General features: G+C 40.0%; 1 protein-coding gene across 2 annotated transcripts in view; it reads left to right on the plus strand.

Moving 5' to 3' along the window:
- LOC104933862 (A disintegrin and metalloproteinase with thrombospondin motifs 20) overlaps positions 1-4,074 on the plus strand; it is a 78,959-nt gene extending 74,885 nt beyond the window's left edge. For both annotated transcript variants that reach the window (XM_019272658.2, XM_010749396.3), the window contains exons 37-39: positions 793-884; positions 1,060-1,164; positions 1,445-4,074. In XM_019272658.2, coding sequence (XP_019128203.2) covers positions 793-884; positions 1,060-1,164; positions 1,445-1,534 — 287 coding nt within the window. In that variant the 3' untranslated portion in view covers positions 1,535-4,074. The remainder of the gene's footprint in view (positions 1-792; positions 885-1,059; positions 1,165-1,444) is intronic.
- Positions 4,075-9,844: the final 5,770 nt, after the last annotated feature.

Genomic DNA, 9,844 nt, shown 5'->3' on the forward strand with positions numbered 1-9,844 from the left:
CCCAGACCCATCAAGACGTTTGACATTGTGGAGAAAAGGCCTGAGGTAAGCAGATTTTATTTTTTATTTTTTAGAAATTTGAAAAATGTCTAAACAAAAACAGGTGCTCTAATTAATCCACACCCCAAATGACCAGACCGACCAGGAGACAAAAAGATAAACGGGCTAAAAGCAACAGCCTGCACTCATTTTCATCTGGATTAAAATACATTATATATGTTGGAAAATAGTTGCAGAAAACATGTGAAAAGACTTTGAATGATATATTACTGAAATGTGGAGAAATATGTCACCAGTTTTTACTTAAGGATTTTGTGGGCGGTCCTTAAAGGGTGGCTCGATGACACACTGAGGCCACCCTGAGCACATGGCTTCAGCGCAGACATGCCCTCACAGTCCTGGAGCTGAGAATACTGCTAATTTTTACCTGATTTTGACCCCTAATTTCATAAACTTGTCAATATTTTTAATCATTCAAATTTGGCTGGGTGGTTAAGGTTATTTGTTGTAAAACTTTTTATTATAATGAACTAATTTGATTGGGGATTGTAATATTTCAGAGTTGATGAGCAAATTAATTGCTGGATTTAAATTCAAATCCCCTTTTTAATGTCTTAACATCTGCTGATGTGACAGTGAAGCGACTTGAACCCCGCAGTGAAATGTAGTTGCATAAACTGTAATTGCTGAGGCCCCGTGTGGTTATTTACCTTAGAGCAGCTGTCTTCCGTCTATGTTTACTTCTGCTGTTGCACATTGTGACTCCAGATTTGTATCTTTGCTGTTTACCAGTCACAGACCTCCAGTTTTCCCAGACTCTCCTTGGTCGACCTGTTCCCTTTGCTACAGCGGGAGATTGTTATAGTGCAGCCAAGTGTCCACAGGTTGGTGAAATACATTGTGGAAATGTTTAATGGTGTATTTTTTCTGGCATATGTATTTTAGTAATTCTGCGGGGTATATGCCCTCGACCTAGGCAATAACTTCCAACAAGTCTATCACTCTGTAGTAGTTTGTGCTCCCTGCTCAGAAATGACTCAGTCTGATGTGTGTTTTCAGGGCCAGTTCAGCATTAATCTGATCGGCACTGGCCTCAAAGTGGCTGAGGCCACCAAGTGGACATCTCAGGGCAACTATGTTTCTGTCAAAGTCCACAGATCTGAGGTAAGCAGCTATCAAAAACTGTATAAATCTCTTTTTGTATGATTATATTTGGCTCTTTAGGAATGGATTATGTCAGAATACATACAACTGTGAATTTACTGCTTTATGTTGGGCGATGAAGTGAGATCGTTTGCTCTGAAATGTCATCTGAATTACCATGCCGTGTTTCTGTCTGATTCACACAAGAGGAATCCCCTCTGACATTTATGAAGCTTCTATTTTCCGCATAAAGAGCTGCCCTTTGCCCACTCTTTCCTCTCTCGTTTGTCTTTGTCTGTAGGACGGAACAAGAATCTACGGCCGCTGCGGTGGTTTCTGTGGGAAGTGCATTCCCCAAGCTCACAACGGCCTACTCCTTCAAGTCCACTGAGAGAGCATGCAGAGACCAAACCTCTAAATCTATCTGGAAGACAGTAGCCCAGGAACATGCAATAACCGTGATTTGTTGGACCCCGTAGTCACCTGTGAGTGTGGTGGAGGAGCATTTAACAGTAATCATCCTACAGTAACATCCCCAGTTCCCAAAAGGCAGCTAAAACATACAAGACACTACGTACTGTGCAGTGCTACAGGCCCACTGTTAGGGTTCTTCATCCTTACTGATATCATTGAAGGAGAGCCAGCTATTTTGGCTTGCTGATAGTGTTGCAATCACTTCTTATGCATCTTTTAGCATCATACAAAGGGATACGATACTTCAAAACAATAAGAAAGCAATTATTCTCTCGGTTCAAGAAAGAAATTCTCACATTTTTTCTTCCGGTATTCTGTGAAGTGAGAAAAAAAAAGGTCAAATGGCTACACTAAGCATTTAATAACCACTTATCTAACTGACTTGCAATCAATGATCACGATGCAATCAATATACTGTACATATCTAATAATCGTTGCAATCCTCTGGTGACAAAGAAGCACTGCAGACACACACTGAAATAGTATGTGAGGGAGGGTTGTGTTATTGTTTTATGAAAGCCGTTAGAAGAAGTAATACAAAACACAGTATTTATGTGCGACTACTAAATGGGCTACACTGGACATCATCTTAGCCTTATATAAGTTTAAAGACATAGGTCAACATTTCCGCTTATTCACTTTCTTGTTGAGAGTTCGATGAGAAGATCAACATCACTCACATGTGCGCAGTAAATATGAAGTTATGACCAGCGGTTAGTACTCCTACTACTGACATGCTCTATCCCATTTGTTTAATCTGCACAAAAAAAAGGTTTATGAGCCAGCCAGTTTCTCGATTTCTTCTTGGCATTAACTTCCTGGAGTCACTCAGAGGTTGCCAGGCAAACAGCAGCATCTTTAGGGCCTTTATTCAATCTGTTTCCAGTCTTTCTGCTAAGCTGCGCCAAGTTGCTGTTGGCTGACTAACTGCATATTTACCATCCAAAACATGACAGCGGTGATGATCTTCTCATCTAACTCTACCCAAAATAAGTGAATTTCCCAAAATGTTAAACTATTTTTGCAACTAACTAACGATATCCATCCAGACCTGCCTTACATCCGAGGTCAAACTTTAGGAGAACACGAGGAGCCTTTAGAACAACTACTGATCATTTTTGTTTTCATATTGTGTATTTCTAAAGCCTGTCTGCTGTCACCTGCGGCCAGGTATTTCACACAACTACTTAAACCTGCACAGTCCACTGACTCACGTCAGGTGAGGACAGGATATCACTGTGAGGAAAATAGAAGGTATATTTCTTGGTGTTTAATTACAGTATAAACGTTTTTGGTGGCTTTTTTTTTTTTTTTTTTTTTTAAACACGAGGATGTGTTTTTCTTTAATCATGCCACACAGCCACAAGTTCTCATCTGTTACGCCGTGACACAGTATCAGGTGTGATGATCTCGCGTCACACCCTCCATTGGGCCTACTGTAGGTACCTGCAACCCCTACCTCTCACAAACATCCATACTCTACTGAGATATGTGTTGTAATATATTTATGTTTGACCATATTTATTCTGTAATGACTGTAGATATGTTCTGTCTGATGGTTTTGTTTTGTTTTTGTCTTTTGTCTGCTTTGCTTAAAAAAAAAAAAAAAAAAGGTATTAGCTATTATTTGTAGTGTATAACCACTAACCGTTAATGAGGATCTTTCGAATGGTGCTTTTGAAATACTGGAAATACCTCGGATCTTGAGAAGAAAAACACTGGATTGTGGCTCTTTAGCAGATGGTGATCTGCCTATAATGCGTGTCATGGTCATCTCGTTCAAAAATCGAGCTGCAAGGTTGCCAGATAAACCACATCACGTGAAGCACTGAGGAAATCTGCCCTTTGAGTAGTGCTTAACTCATCATAAATGACTTTCACTATGACCACTACTACAACTACCAAGTAACCTAACATGCCGGTACTCTGACGTTAAGCTTTAACCAAAGTTAGAAGATAGATGCAGATTTTTTTTTTCTTCTCAGACAGTGCAGCTTCTTTTGATTTTAAGAATGCCTGAAAAAATAAATAAAGTCAATGAGCAGCTAGAAAACCTTTGGCCATTATTCATTTTTATGATGGTCAATTGTTCTATGAGGTCTGTATCAGAAAGTTAAAGAATACTTGATGCACTATGTGCCATAAATTTTGTAGAAATGTAATCCTGTTGTGTGTTTTGTAATAACCGTTAAGATTTGTAACTTATGATATATGTGTATTTTTAATATTCATACTTGAATTGTGCTAAATATTGAATGGGCATTGGTACTGAATAGAGTGTTCTTGTTTCCCATGCTTTATCCAAAGATGTTTTTAAGAATCATATGTACCTACAGTATGTATGTAGCCTGTATAAAAGATATGAATGGTGATGATGATGATGAGTTGATTCTGGTGCTGACTACTAATTGTACCAATACTGTATGTCTTGCTACTATACTAACGCTGTAAAAAAAATAAGTAATAATAAAGATGCTTTTCAGCTGACCCACAAGTTGATTGTATACATTTAACAAAAATAATTTAAAATGTTGATGGTTGCTTCATGAGAATCCATTTTAAGTTAGCGGTATGGCTCTATGGATCACAATGTTAGCCTATCTGTAAACCCCTTTAGTCAAGAGTGAAATATCTCAATCCAAAAACTGCAGTTCCTCAAATGGCCACTTGAGGCTGGCCACAGAACAATCTCCATAAGCCCCTATGTTAAAATGTACAGTTTTGCAGCAGAAATAAACATGTTTACAGCCTGGTGCAAAACACAGTTTTGGTCTCTATAGCTAATTTCCCTGTTCATGACAACTTAGTTATACAAAAGTTGTGCAAATTATATTCTAGTTTAAAGATATGCATATTTAACAGTGTGGCTGTTTTATTAACATGTAGGTGCAATCACAATTGGTTTCTTTGAGCACCCAGGCTTCATTCAGCTCGCCTCAAATCCACCGATGATCCACATGTTTGCCGATTTTTAGATAAACCGGGATACAGAAGAGTCAGGACTGCCAACATGGCGGCGGCTTAAGAAACACTCTGAGCCTCGAAATGGCTCTTTAGAAACCTGTTGGTAACGTCACAGATTCATCGTCCAGTGACATAAGTACAGCCTTGCAGAGCTGCTATCATGGCTGTTGTTCCCCTCAAGTGTGTTTTAAAAAATATAGAAATATTTTTGAATTTAGATATGTTTCTCTCACGGGAGACAACACACGTATGTAATTTGGGTCTCGGATTACAACTGGCTTCCAAACCAGTTATGATGTCATAAAATCATGCTCGTATGGGCACGTCTTAAACTATAAGCATACTCATAGATAACCGCAGAGAAAATTTCCCCCTTTGGCTCATGAAAAAAGCTGCATTTAGTGTCAAACTCCGCACATACATCATTCTGCACAGCGAAGGTCAAACATGCGAGTGACGTAAGGAAAAATGCATTCTTAAATGGGAGGAGACACACACATCCACACACACAATAAAAATGTCTTAAAACAATATTTTTTCCGTAAAGACTCAAATCTTTGTTATCGCCATTTCTCTACACTACAAAGAGGCCATGTGGATTCACTTAGTGGTGCAGGTTGCATTTCCACAACATGACTTTCTAAAGTTCACTTCCACTTAAGAGACACATAAACAGAGCAAATACCTTTAAATCCATTTCTCACTGAAGTGCACATACTCCTGGGTTCTGGAAACAGCTGAGGATGTCAACTGTGCGATGACTCATCGCAATGTTAACTCAAATCAAAGAATGAGGTAAGTTCCCAAGCTCTGAAAACTTTACCAAGAGGTGGAACGCACCATTTTTGAGGAATTATGTCACCAAAATGACTCGATAATAAAAGGTGCTTCAGTTAAAGGCAAACTGTTTATATACACAATCACTTTTCTAGGGCTCATTGCACAGAGATAGCTTTTTACATTAAATGAAAACAGATACTTTGGTCCCTCAAGGACCGCTTTGATTTCTTGCCAGAAGCCTGCCTTGTTTCCTAAAATCTAATCTAAGGATTTGGAGGAGTCCCGAAGCACGACAACAACTCCCCTCAAAAGCAGTTTTCCAGTGAAACATATAGACTCTCCAGGCTATGGACAAGTTAGGAAAAAATCTTGCCTGGCTTGCTTGCTGTGAGCATAAACCAGACATCTTTAATGACTGAGGCAAAAAAACAACAAAAAAACACAAACCTGCACAGAGAATCCTCATAAAAAACACTAATGGTTGATGTTTACCATGTCTGCTTTAAAGCAACAGCGTAGGCCTTCCAGTACAATCTGCAGCTGTAACCTGTATCCAGATAAAGCTTCAGGTGGTTTCACAAAATTTAAGTGAACTACAGATATTTTTGACAGGTCTAACTGATGAATATTGAGCACATCTCACTACTTTAAAAGGGATATTTCAGGTGAATTATGTTCCATCTAACTAGTTACCCAAGAAATTTCTACCCTTAAACTGAGCAAACAGTGACCCCTACTGGATCAAATAAGATCTTACAATCTCTGCCCCTGTTGGAAACATCCATCCTATCCCAGCTGTCTGGGCACATAGAGACAAACAACTATTCACACTCACATTCACACATACGGCCAATTTAGAGTCACCAATTTACCTTTTGACTGTGGGAGGAAGCCGGAGTACTCAGAGAGAACCCACGCAGACAGGGGAGAATATGCAAACTCCACACAGAAAGGCCCCAGCCGAGGTTCAAACCAGGAACCTGCCTGCTGTCCAGCTTCTGTGTGCTCTCCTTCCTTCAAGTAGCAGTTTGTTTGAGTAGGTCATTTTAGGTTGATTATTTAGTTAGTCAGTTTGTTTGTTAATTTGCTTTTAGCCAACTGAAGGGTTAGGGTTAGGGTTAGTAATCTGCAATCTTTGTTATTGGATCTCATTGAGTTTGATGTTGCACATAGGTTTTCTGAGACATAACAGAACAAGTGAAGTTACTTCTAGGCACCATTAGCTCACCATCAAGAACTTAGGAATATAGCAGGAAAGAGTATCTGCTGCTTGCAGAACATCAACAATTAGCACAATAACAGCAACGGTCTTCATTGAGTTGTCTTCTGGAACGTAATGTTGACTGATGAACCTATTGAACAGTGATTAAAAAGCCTGAAACATTTGTATGTACTTTCATCCCAACTGTTATTTTATTCGCGTACAGGGCAGGATTGCGGTGCAGTGGTTAGCCTCACATCAAGAAGGTTCCTGATTCGAACCCTAATTGGGGCCTTTCTGTGTGGAGTTTGCATGTTCTCATAAGTTAATTGGTGACTCTAAATTGCCCATAGTTGTAAATGGTTGTTTGTCTCTATGGCAACCTGTCCAGAGTGTACCCCGTCTGGATGGATGTTGTTAGATTTGGAGCATGAAGACTTGTCGCTGTAGGAAAAGCACACATATTACTAATGCTGCATTCAGGTGCCCCAATGATTCATGTCAGCTGAATGGAATTCATCTATCAATAACTGTATTATTTACACTTCTTCTTCTACAATCATGTCAAAATGTGTTTTTTGTATAAAGACTCAGGGTGAATCTTCAATATGCAGGAAAAGACTTGATTTGTGAGTAAATAGATTTGTTGACTTGCATAAAATGCCTCTAAAAGCGAATATACTTGTAATCAGGTTTATCTCTTTATTGCAGTTTATAATCTAACACATCATCAATCTAATGCAGTACGTTTTCTGTAAACATTGCAATGCATCTTTGTTACTGACCAGTAGATGGTGGTAAAGCATCACACAACCACTGGCTGAATTACTTCCATGCTTTCCCATAGAGGCTCATGCAACATCAACTTTGTGTCGACTCGGCTGTCTCTGCCTTTGTGGTGTTTGTGACGTCCTGTTGTGTGTTGGTAGAAACTTGCAGCTGTTCATTAGTCTGCATACACATACTGTCATGTGTGAGTTCTGTGTGTGTTCTGTAGGTAATTTCATTCATTGAAGTAATCTGGTGATTGGATATCAGGTCCAGTTTTGTCAGATTTTTTTTCCTACAGAACCATCGGGCTTCCAAGCTCAGCTGTTCGCAAAACAGTTTTCACAGTGAGAGTTGTTGCAGTAGGAGGACGTTGTTGTAAGCAAGCTCAAATCTTCCTTCACTAACACACCACCTATCCATCCTATAGTGGAACAATTGGCCTTGAACGGTATCAGTTTCATCTTTTGATGCACCATGTCTGCTTCAAAATCCATGAAAACCACACACGATTACACAGTTATCTCCCCTGCCAACTGGCCTATCAGTAGTTTTGGGGGTAGAAGCCGTTGGCACTCTGCCTCACGGGTATTATAGACTGTACTGTCAGCCTAGCTGCCAGTGCTTTTGAAGGAAATCCTGTCAGCTTTGACTTTAACTGGCTGAGACTGAATGAGGTCATAATTCACAAGTCACATTAGGTATTACGTTACATGTCTAGTGTCCATTTTGTAACAGCTGCATGCAATGTGTGGTGGACTGCAGCCTCAGTCCAAAGCTGACCACCTATTCACATGTACATGGCTGGGTGGTATGCTGTCGGAGAGAGGCCTGGTCCAAGTGGAAGAGGTATGAAGGGGGTGGGGGGCGGTTGGTGTTGGGCCCCCTGGGGTCTTGCATGTATGTGCCAATAGACCACATGCACATGTGGCGTGGTGAAAAATTGACTCGCATTGTTTTGATCCATGAATTTGAGACTCTGGCGTGAATCACACATTAAGGCTAGCTGTGAGCAGAAGACATTCACTGAAGGATTTTCATATTTGCTCATGAGTAATACCTCAAGATATCTTTTGAGTCACATTCTGTGGCCATTGAGGTTCAAGTAGTCTATTCGTTGCACAAACAGAGCTGTAGTATTCACAATGAACAACACTCATAAAAGCCTGCTGACAGTCATTTAGGAAATGCACACATTATGACCAGTGGCAGTGTTTTCGTAGCAGAAAATACTTTCCCATTGTAAAACTGTAGGCTGTTAAGCAGCCTGGAAAATGTTGCCCCATGTCAGCATAGTTAGATGAATGAAGCGAAGGCCAGACATAGCTATAGCTGTGAGCTGTGGCCGGCCTTTTGTGTCTGAAACTAGCAGGCAAGACACTGGATAACAGGAGATGGAGAGGAGGGTGGGGTGGGTGGGAAGCTAATTATTTTTAACAACTTAACACTCCAATCAAATAAGCTCTCTGCAGATTTTTAAGCGCCATTGTGGCTCACGTCACCAGGGTATATTAAACCTCTTAACAGAATGTCGCCTTTGTGCGCCTGCATTTCACACTAACAAGAGGCCTATGAGGTATATACAGTACAATCCGGTTACTCACCCACACACACCCTGTCATGTGATGACACAGACAACAGGCCGTATAAGCCTGAAATCCTCCCCACCAAAAAAAAAATCCCATATTTTCTGTCTTGTGGCTTCATCATTTTGGGGGGTTTTCATATTGTGTGCGAAAAAGAAGCGACATGCCGCATGTGTTCAGTGGAAAAGTTTGCGAAGCTTATGAAAAAGACGTTAGCGGTCATGAGGGAATTCTTGTCAAGGTAGCTCAGAATAGATTATGTCCATTTTTCCTTACTCAATTGTTTTCTTGCTGCAGAGGACCAGACTAGAGGGGATGCATCAAACTTAAGACAACAACATTGACAGTGTTACTAAATAGCATGAAGCATTGGCTCTGTTTATGGTCTCAGGGACTCCAAGTCCTCTTAAACAACGCCACAATAATACTTTACATTGTTTTATCACCATGATACCTTCAGGAAATTTTTACCAGTTTTACGAGTACTACATAAAAAAATATGAATTTGAACTTGTGATTTCAGGAATCCGCTTCAGAAAATGATTGCATTACATCTGTTTGCGATTTCAGCTATAATAGAAACACAGCAGATGTTCATCTGTGATTGATGTTGACAGATTTTTTTTTGTGCAATCTAACCCCCCCAGGATCCAAATTAATCTATTGAAGTTCAGTTATTGCAGAACAGCTTGTTCATAAGAGGTCTAACATTGTACAATATCTCTGACTTTTTTTGGCAGCATATCTGTGAGCCCCTAACATAAAGGAAGTGAAACCAATGTCAACATAAACAGAGTCCAGTGATTTGAAACAGATACTTTTGTTGTCAAATGCGATACATTTTCCTCCTGCCAAAAAAAAAAAAAATGCTGTCCTTGCTTTGTCTCAACTAAGGGGGGCACTGTTGTCCTCAAGTGTGCCCTAAACT

This window comes from Larimichthys crocea, chromosome XXI (assembly GCF_000972845.2).
Source record: "Larimichthys crocea isolate SSNF chromosome XXI, L_crocea_2.0, whole genome shotgun sequence".
Lineage (NCBI taxonomy): Eukaryota > Metazoa > Chordata > Actinopteri > Sciaenidae > Larimichthys > Larimichthys crocea.